Genomic DNA, 21,627 nt, shown 5'->3' on the forward strand with positions numbered 1-21,627 from the left:
TTTGCTCAAAGGTATATTATATTTTAAATAACCACTAATCAATGAAAATTGACCATTTACTCCTATATTACATATAACATAGTTTATCTCTTTCCCCTTAAACCAACTAGAAAAAAAGTAATTGCTTAATAAGAGAGCCTTTAGTAGTTATTTTATTCCACATGTTTCTAAGGATTCATAGTGACAATATATTTAAATCTCATCCTATAATCACATACACTACAAAAATGATAAAAGACATTTTTAGAAAAGTGTATAAACTTTATCTAACTCAATTATTTAAGCCTCTTTTTCAAATAGTATCATATAGTTTCATCAAGTTGAAGAGTTGAGCTTGTTTTTATTAAATGTTTCATAATGACTTTTTAATGCACCTTAAATATTGACTTCTTATTCATTTCAAAATATTAACTGGATTTTTTATCCATTTCAAGTATTTAATTACCTTTTGCACTTTTGTTTCAATAAAGGGAAAAACAACCTAACTGATGCTGGTCTGCTCAGAGTTTTGCCTTAAATCACAGAGGAAGCCAGGCTTTGAGATGGTGCCACTGATGTCCATGTCACCCATGAGCATCCCCACCACTTTATACATCACTGGGCGCTTGTTTTGACTGGCTTGTGTGCAGTGGAGAGCAACTGTGAACACTCGCTTGATCTCGTGAATCTCTCGCTCACCCACCTCCAGTCTCTTGTCAATGATCTCTTGGAGATTGCCACTTTGGAATGCATTCCATGCCTGTGGTGATCACACAAATCTAGAAGATCTAAACTTTAAAACCACATACTCACCCATTCGAGCAAGAAAAACTCGCTGAAGTCCATGTTTTTTCTTCCACTTATGATCTCAAGAACAAGAATCCCAAACGAATAGACGTCGGCCTTCACGGTGAGCTGACCATAGAGAGCATACTCTGGAGCTAGATAGCCACTAAAGATGGAAAAGTTAAAACAATTAGATAGAGAATTGGTGGAATAACTCACGCTGTTCCTGCTGCTCGTGTGCTGATATAGCTTCGACTTTGCTGGATCAGTCTTGCCAATCCAAAGTCCGAGATCTTTGGCTTGAGATCGCTGGCTAGAAGAATGTTGAGGGCTTTGATATCTCTGTGTACGATGGTTACCTGCGATGTTTCTCCGTGCAAGTATGCCAAACCTTGGGCAACACCCACACAAATGTTGTATCTGGCAGTCCAATCTAGCTGCAAATCATTCCGCACTGAAATGGAAGAAACTCTAGTCAATAACTCTTCATGATTTCTTAAAAGATCTCTTTAGAGTTGCTAACCAAACAAGGCGTCCGAGAGGTTCCCATTCTCGACGAGCTCGCAGACGATGAGCTTGTGTTCTTTCTCGGAGCAAAACCCGAAAAGCCTGACAACGTTTTTGTGTTGGAGCAGGCAAATCGTGGACACCTCATTCTCGAAATCCAGCCTCGCTTTCTCCGATAGATCGGAGCTTGTCAAGTATTTCACCGCAACAACGTGACTGTCTATAACTCCCTGAGTGTGTGTATCAACAATGGAGTTTTTCTCGGTAAGAAAGACCATCGAATTTAGACGAATACCTTGTATACACTCGCAAATCCGCCGGTGCCAATCAAGTTCTCCTTGTGAAATCCTTTCGTAGCCTCCTGGAGCTCTTCGTACGAGTATTTCTTCGCCTTGCTACCGGGTGGTAGCCAGTTCAATGCTTCCCCACCAGCTCTTATACTGCGCGTTCTTCGTCGCAAAATCACCACGACAATTGCCACTCCAACAACGAGCGACACCGCTCCCAAGAAAAATCCAAGAATCTTTGATCGTTTGTTGGACGAGCTTGAGCTCGTTCCATTCGGCAAAGGCAGCGAAACTGGACTGATCGTCGTGCCATTTCTCCCAATTGAAGATGGATCTGCACAACAAAGGTATGATCTCATCGTAAGCTCTTCAAAAGCTCGCCTTTGAAAGTGTTTGAACTCCACACAGGCATGGGACTCTTCATATTGCTGATGGCGTAGATCACCATGTTTCGATCTTTCTGCATCGCAAACAAGGACGCATTCGTGGAGTTGTTCGTCCCAAATCTCGCTAACACAGTCCCGTTTCGATCATACACGCCCAGCGTCGCCGTCTCCTCGAGAACAAGCTCGCACTCCCGTCCACTCCCCTTCGTTCTCGACTGCCACAAGACCTCGTTGCTCGAACTGTCGCTAAACACCGCATTGCAATCCTCTCCCATCTCCAGAACGTACTCGGGCCTTCTCATGGATTTAATCCGGCAGCCCGGGTAGAGCCTGTCGAAAGCACTGAAGCTCAATCGCGTCCCCTCGTAGCCGTAGCAGTAGCCGATACTATCCGTGGTGTTTTCGATCCGGAGAGACGAGCACGATCCATTGGATCCTCGCAAGTTCATCCCCTGGATGTAGTATCCGGCTTGGAACTGGCCTTGCGTGACATAGGCGGCTCCATAGCTGCGGTTCATGAGACTTTGAAGATCCGGCAAGAGAGCCGTGAATCCTTCGCGAAGCTTGCTGCCACTGCTACCAAAATGTGGGCTAAAGCCGGGGCCGCAGTGGTCGACGTTGTAGAAGTAGAGATTGAGAACCAACGAGAGATTGGATTCCGGGAGAAACAAGGTGTCGCCAATGGCCTGGCCCCGGAAGTATGGATCCGTGGCTCCATCGTAGACGAGCTGGGCAGGGATTGTGGTGATGAGGGCTAAGAACCTGGCGTGGAGCTCGTTGCTGGCGGCATCGGTGAGGGTGTGATCGTCGTCTTGGGTGTGCATGAGGAGCTTCCCAGCGGCTAGAAAGTTTGCTCCAAGGATCATCAAGAGGGTCAGGAATAGCATAATCATGACAATAGCTGATCTGATCGATGGCTAGTTTGCATAATCCAGCCCCCCTCCCCTGTTTGCCCCAGCCAGAAGGAGCACCCAGCTCGCAACATCCTCCGGATTCAAGCTTCTGGTTGCACTTGATCAGCTCCAAGAGTGCTTGCTGCTAGCGAATATAACCGGGGAGACAGGAAACGCATTTGTGGTTCAAACTATGTTATTAGCTGAATATGCTCCCTGGCACACGAAGTCTTGTCCAACACGGAAATAAAGATGGCACGAAGTGTGTACCTCAAACTCTCCGCAGAGCGCACGAGAAAGAGAGGGGCCAGCTGGAGCATTCCATCTGTTTGATTTTCTTTGTTTTTTTTTACGGTCTAACGAGCGTATTGAGCTCTCTTTCGTGTTTCTCTGTCCACGAGCGGAAAGACTGGTGGAGATCGATCCAAAGAACTTGCGCTTTGCCTCCCTGCACGCGATTCCAAGTCATGGTCGCGTCAACAAAGCTAGTCGCAGAGGGCATTTACAGTCTCATCTTGACACAATGCCGCACCGGAACACAATGATACAAGCGGCTGCTGAGAAGGTGTTCGCCAAAAGTGGTAGACTGCATATACCACGGCCAGACATTTGGAAAGAGTCAAAACACGTTGTTGGCGTTGAGGCATACATTATGATGGAAATATTCTTAAGATAAAAACCCTGTTTGATGAAAGGGATATAATTTCATACACAACATGGAACGCTATACTCGTGGGATATGCTGAGAATCAAAAGCTAGAGGTGTTTTTAATTGCATGCCACAATGAAATCTGGTGTGGACAATAAGGATCTCTGCATATGCCAAGGCCAAGTGTAACACAAATGCCATGAGCTTGTTTGAAGTGGGATATAACTTGCTGTTCTTAACACAACTCTAAACTGTAAAGAGATTTGGAAAAGGCAAAAGAATTCTTTGACAAGATGCCGGTGCAGCATTTGTCCTAAAAAATATTTAATACTAGCAATTGCTCAGCAAATGTTGCGTGGTTGACAAATTTGATGCCATTTCAAGAGGTTTGCTAAGCTTAGCTATGTTTACTGTTTGATCAACTTCACAATTGAAAAACATTCTTTTGACCAAATGTGTTATTTGTAATCATAAAATAGTAATGCATTTACCATACTTGATTGTTGTCTAAACTCCTCAAATCCAAATTTCCTATGTTGGAATTTATGAATTTTTCCCATAAGCATTACATAAGCTAGATTAGATCACTATTAAGTTGCATTCCTCCATTTTGAATGCAAAGAGCCCAAAGAATACTTCCAAGTCCATCTTTGATGCAGGTGTTGCTACTTGCTCCACAGCCCATTAGAGAGGTTCCTCTTGGGATGAGCTGGGAACCATTATACTGCAATGAGAGTTGCACTCAAGAAGCAATAGGATGAAAACTGTACCTCTGCCATTAGTAGCATAATAGCATGTTGCCATAACCAAAATGGCACACCACCCAATGCACACCACTCAATGCTAGCTTTGTTGTGGTGTGCACTTCAAACTCATAACTGCAGGTCAAAGGTGGCTGAGTTAATAGCTTTGTGGAATCATGGTTGGATTTGGAATTGTGCCATATATTGGTCAGTCTACTTAAGAATTTTAGCATAGATTGTATTCACAATGTAAAAGTGTTGATTATGTGGTATAAGATTGCCTTGAAGGGGGGTTGTGAGCACTTGAACACGAAGTTGTTTAGGTGATTTACACCTTGATAGAGCAACATAAAGTTGACTATGTGTGAAAATAAGTTGAAGGAGGTAAATGCCAACACGATCATGATCGAAATTTTGGCCTTAAGCTTTAGAAATAGTTAAGCAATAACCCACACGAACTAAGAATTCTCTTCAGGACATCTTAAAAGGGATTTCAAGATCAGAAGGTGTAAAGGTAATACATAGAATAAAAACTCGTAATCCCTTGAATTGTCTTATGATAATTTCACAATCCAAAATGTTTTGAGATGCTTGAATGAGAATGAGGTGAGTGTGAAGATATACTCCTAAGAAGAATCAAAATCACATTTTGTTTTAGAATTAATTTGTGTGGTGTAGTCTCGATAGGGTGATTGAATTTAAAAATTCAATTGAGAACTCTTCAGGCTGATCTAAGTCAATTGTGTCAATGCTCAAGTAAATAAATGCTCAAGACTACGTAGTAGTCTTCCAACAATGTCATTATTTATTCTAAATATGTCATCATTGAGTGGGGTGAGAATAACCTTTGATGCAACTGTGTAAGTCTTTATAATATCATCGGTATTTGGGAAAACAAAGTTTATAACAAGTGTAGAGATAGATTATTCATGTGGTATTTTGATAATATCTGGTGGGAGATATGGCAACTACAAATTACTATCACCATTGCCAAGTTTGAGATGCCATTCAGAAAAATAAAGATTACTTGAATGTATGTTCTTTATTAGTGTTAGTGTTGTAGAGAGTGACTATAATCTATTTATTTTAACTGAGCTTGAAATAATAGAAGTTCTATAGCCATAGGGAACAATAAAAAGGGTTTGACAAAAGTCAACACTTGTAACCATTATAATGCCTCCAAATAGTACATTTGAGATGCTTTAAAAATTTATCAACTGCAGAAAAAGCATGTGTGTGGACCATATTAATTTCATCCCATATGAAAATATTTTCTTGTTAATGGTTTTTCTAGCAATACTATTAATTGTTAAAGTAGAAATAGAAGTTTCATTGAAAGGAACAGAAAGCTTAAAAGTTATATGTGTCATTTAACCATATTTTAGCAAAATGCCTGCAATTCTAGTTCATGCCATATTGATTACTTTTTATTTTTTTAATTGTAATGTTGTAATGATGGTATTAAGTAGAAAAGTTTCCCAGTACCACTAGATGTAGCAAAAAAGAAACATTGATGATGGTTAGTGTCATAATGAATTCAAAAATATAACGTTGTTCATGATTGAATTGATTTATGTTTGCATTGATTTGGTTTTGTGATGGATTAGAGATTTATGTATTAAGCATGTGTTCGACAATGGGAGTAAGAGTTGGGAGTGGTAAACAAAAATCACAATTAGATTTATTCTGTAGTTGGAATTTTTAGTTAATATTGAGTAAAGCAATATCAAAATAGTTTATATAATTTCTAGCATAATCCTTAAATATATCAATTTGAATTGATTCTATAATAGATTTGGATCTTTTAGTGAATAATACAAACAAATAAAAAATAATAATTGTCTTAATTGGGATGGCATTTTAAAAGTAGAAGCTTCTTATATACAATATTGCCATTTTGAATCATCTGTTAGAAGTTCTATTGCCATAGCTACTTGTTTAAAAAAGGAGAAAATAACACCTTTGACAATATGTATATATCCTCAAATGATATAACACCTTTTTTATGGAATAATAAAATGGTACAACTCACTATTAGAAGAAGATATAGAATACATTCTTGGTATGAATTTAGCTTTTCATTGGCATAATTGCCATTTATGAAAGGATTTATTATATATATAGTATAATGGAATTTGAGCATATGTGTATTACCTTGCATTAGTATCTTGCATGTTTAAATTGAACCATTGTGTAAGCATTATTCTATTTTGAGTGGTTCTTTCTAGTGCTTTTTTTTCATGACCTGGTATGAAATAGACATTTTAAAAATTAGGTAAATGAACTAGAAAGCATATAATAGTTAGTGATTTATCATGCATATGAAACTTAAATATATGCCACATGGCTTTGGGAGCATAAATATATCAAACATTGACAAAACTTGAGATTTCGTCCCAATTTAAAGTTCCTCATTGGTCAAATGTAGTTAGGAATTCTAATGTCACATAGTCATAACCTTTGTATACATATTAAAATAAATACTTAATACTTTTAATAGAAGCACAAATTTCTACATTGAGGTGTGCTTTATATTTCTTACAAAGGTATTTATTATAAAGAACAACTCATCTATTATCAATAGTACAACCATTTTTTATGAAAGTGCGTATATTATTGAGTCGGTAGTAATAAGGATAACCATCAATACAATAAATGGTTTCAACATTAAATTCTTTTAGATAATTCTTAGAGCATTTGTTATTTTCCATGCAAGGGCTTCTAGAATTTATATTACCATATGGACCATATATCATATAATTTGTAATTATGTTATGCAATTCTGGTTTTAGCAGTGGGTGTGGCAACTGTGCAGTGGTAAATTTGTCAACCGAGTCATGGTTTCTTATCTTGTCTTTGCTTAATAATATTGCTAAGAAATGACAATGAGGCAAACCTCTTTTCTGGAATTTAATAACATAAACATATGCAATGCACTTCCTAAAAATTCCTTTGATACTTATGTCATGTAGAAATTCTTTAAGTTTTAAGTTGAAAACTCTTGAAATAAGATCAGGTCAATCCTCAAGTGATTTATTGGATTGTAAATTTTACACAATTTCAAGCCACTTTGGGTTGCGTGTAAATGTAATAAATAAGTCAGATTTTCCAAAATATGTAACAATAGCAATAGCATTTTGATAATATTGTTGCATTGCTCATAGGCTATTAGAAAATACAGAAGGTAAAATTATAACTTTTCTAGACTGAACGTTATTAGTAGCACCTCTATTGCTAATATAGTCCATAAGACCTATGTAGCAATCCACTTTTAAATATTTTTGATGAGTGCTAAAGAAAGTAAAGTTGCTAGGTTCAACTTTTACATAAGCATCAACCATAAATTGTTAAATAAACTTCCCAACATGTAACAAAGGAAAGAGTTGCCAATGCTATTTTGTTGAGATAATTAATATACATAGTATTGGAGTAACGTTACATTGGACTCATTGTGGTAGATTTTTTCATGCTAACCTTTATCACCAAATGGTAAAAGTAAAGGATAAACTATAGAATCACAATTTTCATTAAGAATAGATTTTTTTTTTGGCTGTGAGTTTTATGGATGTATGTGTATTTCTTTGTCAAGAGATGGCTCACCCTCATCAATAGCAAAAGCAACAGCAACATCATTAGTTTGTGGCAAGTCATAATAATGTAAATTAGTACTTTCACTTCTAACAATCATATAAACATCATGTTTCGGAATTCCATTGCAAATTGAGCGACGTTGTTCTTGTGATTCAAGATTATACATCATTTGAAAAGCTTTTGCATATGGGTTTATTGGTCTTAGCAAGTGATCTAATTGTAATAACAAATTAGGACCACAATTTGTGTTGAATGGGTTTTGCTTTCTAATATTTGTACCCTCAAATGTGTCAAGCATGTAAAGTTTTTCATATGATGGTGGCACTTTAGCAGCAAGATATGCTAAAGCAATACTTTGATATATTTAACCATGTATTTTAAAGCAATATGGGCCTTTACCACTTAAATTATTAACATTAGCACCCATTGATGCAAAAGCTAAAGCACTATTAAAATTTCTTATGTTAATTTTAAAGTTGAAGTTTTTATTTTCATTAAAAAGCATACGCAATATAATAGGTAAAGATACAAGTTGGGGAAGGGAAACCTTTCCATTTTAGCAGCACATTGATCTTGACTCATTTTCAAAATGTAATGCACTACAAAAGACACATATGGATGACATATTTCCAATATTAAACATATATATTATATGGTCATTATAATTCTTTTGATGTGCTAATTTGTAGATAGTGTAACTATGATGATTGCATGCATTTGTATTACTTTCATTAGCATTTTCAAGGTCTATATTTGTATGACCTTCATCAGCATATGCTATATTTGTATTAGCATCATCAAGATTTAAAGTAATTTTTGCATGTTAAATTAGTTTCTTCATTACCATATGCAAGGTTGTTGTAAATATGAATATATGTGCTAGTGTCAATAGTTGGAGGTAATTGGTGACATATGCCTCTTAGTACTCTGCGAAGCCAAGGTATATTTGCTAGGGAGGAAGTTTTATTTGATAAATGAAATGAAATAACCTATTTAGTGCAAATTTAATCTTAAGGCAAGAAGTAGATGCGAGTGATGCATCAATCTAAAAGAAAATCAAAACACTTATCTTATAAGTTTTAGAGATTCTAAGTAAAAGCCAGAACTCGCATTCTTACACTAGAAAAAAAATAAAAATAAAAATAATCGAAGATTATACAGTGAGAGCACAATCTATATACACCTTAAGCTATAAACAAAAGAGACTAATCTACTAGCACACCTTTTCCAAGGCATGGTGAGCACTCAAAAAGCCTCTCATGCTTTTTAGAATACAATGACACTTGAGCTATGAGAGGTGAGTGGGCTTTGCAAGTTTGAGAACTCACATTGGGCTTGTTCTCTCTTGTAGAAGGATAGGGACTGCAAACTCTCTGATGGTTCTAGCCATGAAGGCTGGCTCTAGCTCCAACTTTGCTGCTTAGTGGCAACCATAGGGGGGTTCTGTAGGGGTTGTTGCCAAATGTATAGTAGGGATAGTGGATAGGTTAGGCATGACCTAAAGTGTAATTTAGGTCTTGTTTGTATGCTTATCTTTGTTTTGCATCTGGTATGAGTTTAAGCCCAAGCTCTATACCATACTAGCTGGTGGAATACCCATATCCTCACGCTAAGCCACCAGTATGCTGATATAGCACTAAACTTGGTTTAGCTTCATTTTATATATTGCTTTTGGCATTGGATGTTAGATGCTTTAGGACTATTCCAACATTGCTTTCTACTCCCATCCCTTTGCTCCTTGGGCTGAACACTCAAGAGTCACTCTGTGCTTCAGTTTTTTTATGTTAATACCTATACTATAGCTTTGTCTATTAGGATGTTGTGTACCATATGAATCCATCTCGTGATTTTCACTTTAGTTTTGGATGAGTGTTGATTATGTATGGCTAGCCTCTTTGATTATGCTTGAAGTTGTTGGCTATACGTATTAATGGGCTTATTGGAGTTGAATTCGATTCGAGTAGTTATTTTGTCCATACTTATCCATGTTTCTATATATTATACCTAGTGTGTTACCTTCTTGTTAAACAAGGGGGTTCCAAATGTATATTAGGGATAGTGGGTAGGTTGGGCATGGCTAACCAATCTAAAGCATAATTTAGGTCCTATTTGCATGCCTATCTTTGTTTTGCATCTAGCTTGGGTCTAAGCCCAAGCTCCATACCATATTAGCTAGTGTAATACCTATATCCTTGCATTAGGCTTCCAGTATACTAAAATACTGCCAAACTCCATTTGGCTCTATTTTGCATGCTAGCTTTGGCATTGGGATGTTAGATGCTTTAGGACTATTCCAACATCATTTTGTGCTCCTATCCCTTTGCTCCTTGGGCTGAATGCTCAAGAATCACTTCGTGCTCCAATTCCTTCACTCCTTGGTTGCAAACTCAAGAGTTAGACATAAATCCCTAAGCCTCAAAGTTGGTAGTGGTTGATGTAAAAGTCTAACAAGTATAATATGTTTGGACCAAAAACTTCAACTCAAAAAGTTGAGAGTGAGAGTGGAACTTAAAAAAAAATGCTCGAGGAATGAACATAAAGTGATCAATGAATGAGTCTCTAAAAAGGGACACAAAAAGGACCGATACATAGCAAATGTCATGACATATGGAAGTGTCAAGACCGAGTCCGAGATGTAATTCAAGAAGGAGTCCAAAAAGAAATCTAAGATAGAATCTGAAATGCAAAATGACCAAGAGGAACATATAAGGCCAAGAGCTAGTAATAAAAGGATTGAACTAAATCATAGTAAGGATAGTGGATAGGTCAAGTATGGCTAACCAACCTAAGGCATAGTCTATGTCCTGCTTGCATGTCTATCTTTGTTCTGCATTTAGCTTAAGTCTAAGCCCAAACTCCATACCATGCTAGTTGGTGGAGTATTTATATCCTCACGTTAAGCCATTGGTATGCTGAAATAGCACGAAACTCTATTTGGCTCCATTTTGTATATTGTTTTTTGCATTGGAATGTTAGATGCTCTATTGCTCTGAGGAATAAAAACCCTGATTGAAGGTGTCGACTTCAAAAAGAGCAGCCCATGGGGCTAAGCATGGAGGAGTCCATGTATGATCATAAGCTGATCAACTAATTTGTCAAGTGAAAGGACTTGGAAACTCAAAGGAACTAACTATCTAATTTATGATCTATAGTGTGTATTGGGTATAAGTTGGTGCACCAGCATAGGGAGTCATGCCAAGCATTCTGGGTGATGCCATCCATAAATGCATATACAAAAGTTGGGTTTGAATTCTAACTCTGTAGTGCTTTAGTTTGAGTTCTAACATACTAGGGCGTAGTGATGGTTTGGAATATAAGGACACTCATCTTTCAATGGTTATAGACTTTTAGTAAGGAAGCAGGGGATGTCCTAGAATCATGATGCATAATTAAAGTGTTTAGTGTAAAAGTTTGGCATATTTAATTTGAACACTCTGGTGCAAGTGGCACTGAGGACGTGGTGAATAAGATGGGGACACCCAATCTCAATTGCCATAAACTCTTAGCCAAAAGGTGTCGCGAATGTGACTTCAGGTATCGAAAGTTACTTGTCAGCTAGTCCTTACGGACACTCTTACCTTACTACCACGATGGCAGGAGGTCGGTATTGCTGGACCCTTTATCAGTCTCCGCCTAAGCTAGTTGAGAAACTGGTCCTCGCGTGTGCACTTGACCAGATGAGCATAAGGACGGAATTCCTACGTGCTATTTGTCAAGCATACTTGACCTGGTTAGAGAAACTCATTCGTTGACTTGCACTTGCTAGTGTTGGGAACCCCCGCGATATTGAGTTTGGTCCCTCAATATCGCTAGAAGATAGCTTACCGTGTCTGCCAAACACCCTCGCTATCATGCCCTTTGTGTTGGTCTCATTTCGGTCCCAAATGCTATTTATGGAAAGTGTCTAGATTTGCTCATTTGGCATATCTACGGAATGTAGAGATCGGCCTGAACACAATGGTGTTCGTCCCGTGTCCAAATTCGCAATCTAGCGCCATTCTATATTTAGTAAGTTTCGAGCTTGTCCCAGAGACTAACTCCTGGTACTAAGGGAGGCTTGGGGTGAAAGCCCAAAGCGTGTGTTCCTCAACGGGGGGGGATATGGGGGGTTCCAAATGTATAGTAGGGATAGTGGGTAGGTCGGGCATGGCTGACCAACCTGAGGCATAGTCTAGCTCCCACTTGCATGCCTGTCCTTGTTCTGCGTCCGGCTTGGGTCTAAGCCCAAGTTCCATTCCATGCTAGCTGGTGGAGTACCCATGTCCTCACGTTAAGCCACCAGTATGCCGAAATAGCGCCAGACTCCGTTTGGCTCCGTTTTGCGTGCTGGTCCTGGCATTGGGATGCTGGTTACTCTAGGACTGTTCCAAGTTGCTCCGGGCTCCTGTCCCTTCGCTCCTTGGGCTTTATGCTCGGGAGTTGCTCCGTGGTTCGGTTCCATCACTCCTTGGCTCCATGCTTGGGAGTTTGGCACCGTTCCTTTGTTCAGTGGCCCAAGGCCCTGAACCTTGGGTTCCTAAGTACACGTGGCATGGACACGTGGCATGTGACACGTGGCATCCGTCACGTGGCACAAAGAGGGTTTAGGTTCCGCTTCGTGGTGTTATCCTATGGTAAATCACCATAGGATAAAGGGTCAAAACCACGTGCGCTACATTTGGTATCAGAGAATATGTCTCAGCGAGTACTATACAATGAGATTGGGCAACTAGTCTTGTTGCATACGCAGAGATGAAATGATGATCCGAGTGGGTACACGTCTGGGTGCAAAGGCTTCGCAATCGTTCATTGGGTATAGATTTGGTTACCTTGTTGTACCATATTTTGTGAGTTTGAGCTTGGGCTCACAAGAGGGATTAAGTTGTTCCGTTCGCACGAGTTTAAGCTTGGGCTCGTGAGTGAGGCACATTAGCAACTTGAGGTTACACTTTGAGTTGGCAGGATTAATGTTAGCCTATCAGTGGTTCCATGAGTTGTTCCTTGTACCATGGGTTTAAGTAAACTTTCCCTGGGTTTGCTATGAGTGGCAAATAGGCTGGTCCGTAGTTGTTTAGCACGGCACTAGTGGATCCTTCCTAGGCATGGTTACAAGTGGATCAATCAAGATTGTAGGGATAAGTCTATTGATTTCAAGTAATTGTTGCTGTGCTCTCTCATAAACTTTTCTTGGATTGGACTGAAGGCAGTGCGAAAGCAAGCTTGAGGTTTAGTCAAAGATGAGACCGAAAAGAGAGTCATCGGGGACGAAGGATCAAACACGTAAATCATCTTCTCTTCTTGGAGAGATGATTTGCAACGAGGTGTGACTCATTGCTCGTATTCACATTATGCAATCAAGAGTCCCTATCTTGATGCATGTTGATTATGATGGTCTTACAAGTGGTGAGTCGTGGGATGAATAGCGGTGAAGCGCTAAACCATTTTGTCTAGGCTTGCTATTGGAAGACTTGGGTTGCAATGCTCAATTCTTTTCTGGGGAACCTTGCTATTGCTCCTTGAGTAGCTTGGTGTTGGACTAGTTTTGAGTTTGGTTGGAAAAAGAGTGGCATGAGCTTGTCCGTGTTGTGAACAAAAGTTAGTGGTGTTGGGTGTTGTAAATCTCTATCGGTGGAGTGTGGCATTTGTGTTGCATTTTGTCGAATTGAGTTGGCACTTGATAGTCACTTAAACCTTTGTAGTAGTGACATGGGCATTGCTCGTAGTGTTGCTTGATTGATGATCAAGTCATTGTGATACTTATATCATATCCATGTGAGAGTGAGCAATGTGTTTACGAAGTTGCTTAGGTAAACGATGATCAATCCCAAAGTGGTTGATGGTGAAGCTAGTCTACTTGTATGATGTAGCATTGTAGTAGCTTTGACTAAATTCTTAATGGTGGTCCATTATGCTAAGCTTAAGTTAGTTCCTTGTTCCTTGAGGATTTGCCCATGAGGTGTTGGGAAAGGTTATAGCATTCATTTGCTATGGCTTATTGGATGATCTGTTAGCACTTGGAGTAGATTGTTGGATGGAGAAAGTGTGTAGTTGAGGCATTGACATCATTAGTACTTGTGTTAGTGGAAGTGGCATTGTTGTTCAAGTGATGAGGAATTTTCCTTAAAGCTTGATTTTCCATGTCATTTTTCTTGTTAGTGTTTTGGCTTTACATTGGATCTTGAAGATGGTTGAAGAGAGTGTTAATGCAATGTGGATATCTAAAGATGTGGTCTTCGTGATCAAGCCTTGGATATTCACTTTGCATTTTGCGGATGTCGGTGTAGATATCAGAAAAATGGGCAAAAAGATGTTCGATGCTTAAACATGCTATTAGGTTTTGAGAATTTGTGTTGAGGTGAACTTATGTGAAATTGTTAGTAGGAGGAAGCTGGTTGAGTCTTGGAAGTTTGTATTTCTAGACTAAGAGTCATTCTTTCTCTAGGATGGAAATTTTTCCACAAATTTTCTTAGGCTTTTCCAATGGCTGATCTATTGATCACTTTGTCCGAAAACCATTCCGTTTTTGTAAGCCGATACAAACTAGTGAAGGGGTTGGAGTTGACTTCGGTTAGCTTAAACCTTAGTAGGTAGTTGTATGATGCAACCCGAAAGGGATGTTGACTTTTGGGGCTAAAGCAATTGAGTTGGATAGAGTCTGGAGTTGGTGTAGAAAAGTGGTTGTTGCACTTTTCTAAGAAAGGTGACCCTTGTGCCTTTCTTTTGTAGCGTTATGCTTGGTGGTAGGTTGCACCCTGCATTTCGTTAGACTCTATAAGAGTAGTGAGCTCTCACTGATCTTGACTTAGTCTTGGTAGCCCTGCGCCTTGGCTGAGGATGGTGATGTCCAACTTAGTTGTTTGAGGTTGAGATGTTAATACCCGTACTATAGCTTTGTTTATGAGGAGGTTGTGTACCGATATGAATCCTTCTCATGGTCTTCACTTTAGTTTCGACTTAGTGTTGATCATGTGTAGCTAGCCTCTTCAAGGCATGCTCAGAGCTATTGACTAAATGTGTTGGTGAGCTTATTGCGGTTGAGTTGGATTCGAGTGGTCATTTAGTTTGTGCTTGTCTATGAACCTTTATCTCGTCCATGAGGTATTACGTTCATGTTGGACAAGTATATGACTCGATGGCATAAGTTTAGTGTTTGGGTCTCGTGAAAGCAAGTTGAGAAAGTGATAGTTAGTTGCTTTGCGACTAATGGTTGCTTGTAGACTTTATCAAGGACTGTTAGACACTTGCTTCGCTTAATGAAGATTTAGTAGTGATGGGTTTACTTTACCGGATGGTGTTGCAGAGGATCGTGTCATTTGACTTACATGGGTTTTCTATGTTGGCATGTCGACTCTACCTCTGTTGATATTATTTGGTTGCGTTTAGTTCATAATGTTGGATTTCATTGAGTCTTGGACGTGGTGATGCACTCCTTGAGGAAGTGTTATCTGTACCTGAGTAATGTTGAAGAACTAGTCTCGGATACTGACTAAAGTATCTTTGACTTTAGTTAGCTTGGTTGCAAGAGAGTTTTGAGAGGTGATTCACTCTTACTTTCTTTTAGCTTTGTTCTGATGTTGATGGCATTGAGGTGATGCCTTGTCATTGATATTATTGATGTTGAGATTCAGGTGAGATGATATATCTATCCTTAGGATTGATATTGAGTTTCATTGTTCTCGATGAAGATAGTGTTGATGATTTGGCTATAGCTTTGTGTTATTAGCATTTGTGCATTTGCTAGTTAGCAACTATATTGACGTTCAAATGAACTGAGTGGCAAGTTTGAGTTAGTTGTGTTCTAGACGAGATTATTTAGTAGAGGTTGGGCTTTAGCTTTTCCTTGAAAAGTGATTCAGTCGTGAACTATGCTAACTCTACAAGTGGAAGAGTCAGTGATCGATATTGGAAAGTTTGAATCCTTATTGGATTTGAGTTGGAATATATCAATCATTGATGAATCTTCTTGTGCTTGTTATGAAGTGAGTTACGTCTTGCTATAGATGGATTCATGGAGGATCATTTGGTGATCACTTGTTGAGCATAGCTTTGTTATGCTTAGCTTTTGGATTGATGCAGATATGCTCTTCATTAGCTTTGGCATTATGAAGTTTAGCTTATGGATGTGTTGAGGAGGATATTGTGGGTTACACCATGATTTCTTCTTTAGCATTGAAGTTAGTTCATGCAAGACTTATGATCATTGTTAGGCAAGATTTAGCTATAGACTTCTTCAAGATTTTGGTTCTTTGAGTTTTATGCTCATTATGCCATTTGCTAGAAGTTGTTGGGGAAGGCATTTTGGCTCATTAGCTTCAATGTTGAAGTTGGCTTTTGCATGTAGCAATCATTGGTGATGATTGACTACCATTTAGGATAATTGATTATTCTTGTCAAAAGGTTTTGTTTGATTATTGTTGGTATAGAATGATTTGCCGTTCTTCGGGATGGTAGATTGTTTCTTCGACGATGATTATGCATCTCCTCATTGGTGGGATGATTGATGTTCTTTCATGATAGTTAGTTATTCTCTTTGATAGCTTATGGCTTTTCGCAATACCACATGTTCTTTGTGGTTTGCTCTAGATTGGTTTTTTGGGTTTGAGATATCAATAGGATGTTGCTGACACTTGCTTGAGCAACTTTGGTTCCTTGGTATTATTGATCGAGATCTATTCGGATTGGCTTTTATGATAGTTGGCATGAATGGGTGTTTGTTGGTCTTACCACATTCATTCTATTGTGTTGATTGTTGCTTGAGCTAGTTTTAATAGATTGGGATGTTCTTTCTTTTGGGTGATACATTCGCGAGCATTTTGCTTGTCAGTCAATAATACCTTGTGTTCTTTGAGTTATCTTTAGTCAGTTGTTTGGCATACTATCTGCCATCTTTAGTAGTTAAGTTTCATCATTAAATTTCCTTGATGATATACTTACTATTGAATTTTGTTGGATGGTAATTCCTATGTTTACCATTTATAATGATCTTGGTGGTTCTTATACTCTACTATTGGTTTATCGGATGATACTTTACTTGGAATACTTTTGTGTTCTAATCTAAGATATATTCACTGATAATTAAAACTCTAAGATATCATTGTCTTTGACTTTGATATTGTCCATCTCTTGATCTTTGAGTTTGGGCCAGTAATGGGCAAACTGGCTTCGGCACTTCGTGTGCATGTTGAAATCTCTAGTCATGGGGTAGCTACTGTCGACTGGTCACATAACCCGCCTCTTTGTCGATGTTCCTTATTCCGTTGAAAGGGCGTGACCATGTAAACAACTCTAACTGCCTGTTTACAGTAGTCTATCTAAACCTTACCGACGGGTTTGGTTTCTTTGCTCAGGAGGGTTGGGGCCTCTGGTTCCTCTCTCTATGTCTCTGCGGGTAGGGCATATCACACTTTTGTAAGCTGGGTGACTCCCAGAGTAGCAAGGGTGGCTAACTCCGTTGGTCATTTCCTTGTCGGCGACAGCCGGAAGGTGTCTGAGTGGGTAGTGCATCCGCGTTAGACAAAGAGGTTGTCTCCTAACTCATTTAAGTTGGTGCATTTCTCACATAGTGTGAGTACCGTGAACTTTTTCTGGAGTTGTTTCCTTGGCGGTATTCTAGACTCGAGTGTGCATCGACGAGGACGTCGATCTTCCCTAGGGGGGGAGAGTGTCGCGAATGTGACTTCAGGTATCGAAAGTTACCTGTCGGCTAGTCCTTACGGACACTCTTACCTTACTGCCACGATGGCAGGAGGTCGGTATTGCTGGACCCTTTATCAGTCTCCGCCTAAGCTAGTTGAGAAACTGGTCCTCGCGTGTGCACTTGACCAGATGAGCATAAGGACGGAATTCCTACGTGCTATTTGTCAAGCATACTTGACCTGGTTAGAGAAACTCATTCGTTGACTTGCACTTGCTAGTGTTGGGAACCCCCGCGATATTGAGCTTGGTCCCTCAATATCGCTAGAAGATAGCTTACCGTGTCTGCCAAACACCCTCGCTATCATGCCTTTTGTGTTGGTCTCATTTCGGTCCCAAATGCTATTTATGGAAAGTGTCTAGATTTGCTCATTTGGCATATCTACGGAATGTAGAGATCGGCCTGAACACAATGGTGTTCGTCCCGTGTCCAAATTCGCAATCTAGCGCCATTCCATATTTAGTAAGTTTCGAGCTTGTCCCAGAGACTAACTCCTGGTACTAAGGGAGGCTTGGGGTGAAAGCCCAAAGCGTGTGTTCCTCAAAGGGGGGGGGGCTATGGGGGGTTCCAAATGTATAGTAGGGATAGTGGGTAGGTCGGGCATGGCCGACCAACCTGAGGCATAGTCTAGCTCCCGCTTGCGTGCCTGTCCTTGTTCTGCGTCCGGCTTGGGTCTAAGCCCAAGTTCCATTCCATGCTAGCTGGTGGAGTACCCATGTCCTCACGTTAGGCCACCGGTATGCCGAAATAGCGCCAGACTCCGTTTGGCTCCGTTTTGCGTGCTGGTCCTGGCATTGGGATGCTGGTTACTCTAGGACTGTTCCAAGTCGCTCCGGGCTCCTGTCCCTTTGCTCCTTGGGCTTTATGCTCGGGAGTTGCTCCATGGTTGGATTCCATCACTCCTTGGCTCCATGCTTGGGAGTTTGGCACCGTTCCTTTGTTCAGTGGCCCAAGGCCCTGAACCTTGGGTTCCTAAGTACACGTGGCATGGACACATGGCATGTGACACATGGCATCTGTCACGTGGCACAAAGAGGGTTTAGGTTCCGCTTCGTGGTGTTATCCTATGGTAAATCACCATAGGATAAATGGTCAAAACCACGTGCACTACAAAAGGGTTGGATTAGGTGCACTGCCAAGTGTGGGGGATGCCCTTGGGGTCGTAATCAATAACTTAAAGGTCTAGTAGATATAGTATTTATTAGTAAGCCCATTAAGATGCTTATGTGGGATTACTAAGTAATAATCAAGGATAAGCTCCTTAGTAGATTAAGGAATGGTGTTCCTAATTCAAAGTGTTAATTTAAACTATTAGTAATGGTGAAACTTGGTCAAGGTAATTAAATAAATAGAAATGAGTTGTGACAATGCAATGGTATTGTGAGTCTAAAAAAGTAATCTCTAAAAAAAGATCTATAGGATGGTCACAAAGTAGGGTTATAGATAGAGCCCCTAACAGAAAATGGTAAAAGAGACTTATTAAAAGTGAACACTCTCTAGATTTGGCAAAGTAAAACCTTTGCTATGGAGCTGAAAGGATACCTCAAGAATAGAAATACTAATCTTATATTGCTTTGTGTAAAGATCAAAGGATAAAAGCAAAAAACTAGTGGCCTAGAATGGGCTATGGAAATTATTGAAAAAAATCCAAATGATAAATTAGACGAGGAACACTTATGTCGTGGATGCTAATGGATTGTGGGAAAGGAAATATGTTTTTAAGGATGAATTTCCCAAATGCTCCAATATGGTGAAAGTGAAAACTCAAAGAAATAAAGTTGTAAGGTAACTAAATATTAGGGCTATAGAAGGCCCTAACACAAATATGGATAATTGGAACTTAATGCATACATGAAATAAAAAAAAGGATGATAGTGCCCTCAAATAAAGAACTTTCTAGGATGGAGAAGTGGAGTTTACATAATATGTGCAATACAAGGTGTCGAAGGCACTGAGAAAATTAACTCGAGAAGTTAATATCAAAGTTCTAAAGTATGATGGTGATATTGATAGAGGTAGAAATTACTTTGGAATAAGTAATAAGATTGAGATATAGAAAAGTGTTTGTAACAGATTTAGCAAAAACTAAATAAACAAAAGAAGAGAACCACCACATGTGATTTAATGAGACTCTAAATTGGAGAGATTATGCTCCTTAAAGGATGGGTAAGGCATGGTGAACCTTTGGTGTCAAACCATTAAAGAATATTGGTTTGGTGCTAAAGATGAAAATAATAATCCGTGACAAGGTTATTTTATATGGTTTATTATTCGATAATGACATCAAACTTCATCTATGGGTGGTAAAGTTTTGAGACACAAATCTTTAAGCCCAAAAGTGGAGCCAAAAGTGTGCCACATAGTAGTGGTTGATATAGAAGTCTAACAAGCATAACATGTTTAGACTAAAAGCTCTAACTTGGAAAATCAAGAGTGGGAGTGGAACTCTGAACAAAGTGCTTAAAGAATAAGCATAAAACAATCAGTGAATGAATCTTTAAAAAAAGATATAAAAATACAAGTGTTATGATACATGGAAGTGTCAAGATTGAGTCTAAAGAGTCTGAGATGGAATTCGAGAAGGAATTCGAGATGGAGTTTGAGATGGAGTCTGAAAAAGAGTCCAAGATGGAATTCAAGAAGGAATTCGAGAAGGAGTTCGAGATGGAGTCTAAAATGAAGTCCGAAAAGGAGCCCAAAATGGAGTCTGAGAAGGAGTCCAAAATGGAATTCAAAAAAGAATCCAAGTTAAAGTCCGAGAAAGAGTCAAAGATGGAGTCTGAGAAGGAGTCCAAGATGGAGTCCGAGAAGGAGTCCAAGTTAGAGTTCGAAAAGGAGTCAAAGATGAAGTTCGAGAAAGAGTCTAAGATGGAGTTCGAGAAGGAGTCCAAGTTGGAGTTCGAGAAGGAATCCAAGGAGTCTGAGATGGAATCCAAGATGGAGTTTGAAAAAGAGTCTGAGATAGAGTGAGAGAAGGAGTCTGAGATGGAGTCCAGGATGGAGTCTGAGACCGGGATCGAGACTGAAACCAAGACCAAAATTAAGACCAAGACTGAGACCGGGACCAAGATGGAGATCAATACTGAGACCAAGACTAAGGTTGAGACTAAGATTGAGTCTGAGTACATAGGTTTCACTTCAATGTTTAGAGTGATGTATCAACTCTTCCCATAGTTATACTTGTATTGTGGATTATTGATAGCTAATTGGTGGTGGATGACAATACATAAGACTTTGAAAAGGGTGATAAAACATGCCTTAGATGCTACATATGGTGAGATCTTGATGTTTCAGATCCTCGTGTCCAAGATGCAACTCGATTGCCCTTGCACATTTGCTTTGCTCCATAGGTTTGGAACGAGTGCATAAATATAGCACACATCACCACTCCACTATAGGTAGTGTTCGCTAAACTCTATGTGGAGTGTGTTACATAATAATATATATGGCTAGTGTATCCTTGGGACAATGTAGGTTGGCACTAGGTATATGCATCACACACTCTTTGTAAAATTGGAGACAATTACCAATAATTTATGCACAGGCTTTTACCATTGTATGATATCCACCACAATGCCTACTAGCACTCAGTTTGTGGACATCATAAAAGACATTTGTGACTTTGCAGCAAGTTAGTCTCACCCTTTAAAAATCATCACATCTTTCATATTTGCTTACAAGCACTCGGTGGTGAAGATGAGTATGGTTCTGTGCTTTTTTTAAGGTAGTAGTGATTATACTTCATCACTTTGTGGTCTTTGCTAGCGGCCCAATAGATTGCTATTAAGGTCTTCCCTTATCAAACCACCATTACCACCACATATGGAGCCAAGATGAAGATCTGCTCCTCTACCGTATGAGAGGTTCATTGTGATATGGAGCAATTTTGTGTACAAGATAAAATATGTAATCACCCCTCTTTAAATGGTTTGACATAAAAGTCTATTTTAAATATATAATATAAAAATAGATATATCATGAACTATTCACAACTTCAAGTAGCATCCTGCCTGCTTCCAGTTCCAAAAGTCATATGGTATTACTCCAAGGACATAAAGGAAGGGTGCTTGGGATGCTCATTCAACCTCTAGCATGTATGTGTGGTAAACATAGTATGTTTACTAGGTTGATGT

General features: G+C 39.3%; 2 protein-coding genes across 2 annotated transcripts; both read right to left on the minus strand.

Annotated features, from left to right (window-relative positions):
• Positions 1-481: 481 nt before the first annotated feature.
• On the minus strand, positions 482-1,550 carry LOC112349032 (probable LRR receptor-like serine/threonine-protein kinase RFK1). Its single transcript, XM_024682614.1, has 4 exons — positions 1,289-1,550; positions 1,125-1,185; positions 793-931; positions 482-739 (listed from the first exon to the last, which is right to left on the minus strand). The coding sequence occupies exons 1-4, from the start codon at positions 1,548-1,550 to the stop codon at positions 482-484; spliced, it is 720 nt and encodes a 239-aa protein (XP_024538382.1).
• On the minus strand, positions 1,410-2,850 carry LOC112349086. The gene is made up of 2 exons (XM_024682815.1): positions 1,568-2,850; positions 1,410-1,502 (listed from the first exon to the last, which is right to left on the minus strand). Exon 1 carries the CDS (start codon positions 2,836-2,838, stop codon positions 1,915-1,917), a length of 924 nt encoding a protein of 307 aa, XP_024538583.1. The 5' UTR covers positions 2,839-2,850; the 3' UTR covers positions 1,410-1,502; positions 1,568-1,914.
• Positions 2,851-21,627: the final 18,777 nt, after the last annotated feature.

The sequence above is a fragment of the Selaginella moellendorffii genome, unplaced genomic scaffold (assembly GCF_000143415.4).
Source record: "Selaginella moellendorffii unplaced genomic scaffold, v1.0 SELMOscaffold_35, whole genome shotgun sequence".
NCBI lineage: Eukaryota > Viridiplantae > Streptophyta > Lycopodiopsida > Selaginellales > Selaginellaceae > Selaginella > Selaginella moellendorffii.

What these genes read in the sequence shown, in the direction of transcription:
- LOC112349032 (XM_024682614.1), bottom strand. Translation starts at nt 1,550, where the DNA reads ATGGTCTTTCTTACCGAGAAAAACTCCATTGTTGATACACACACTCAG. An exon ending in TGCACGGAGAAACATCGCAG is followed by an intron (nt 932 to 1,124) that starts GTAACCATCGTA and finishes TTCCATCTTTAG; the next exon opens with TGGCTATCTAGCTCCAGAGT. An exon ending in AGTTTTTCTTGCTCGAATGG is followed by an intron (nt 740 to 792) that starts GTGAGTATGTGG and finishes TGATCACCACAG; the next exon opens with GCATGGAATGCATTCCAAAG.
- LOC112349086 (XM_024682815.1), bottom strand. Translation starts at nt 2,838, where the DNA reads ATGATTATGCTATTCCTGACCCTCTTGATGATCCTTGGAGCAAACTTT.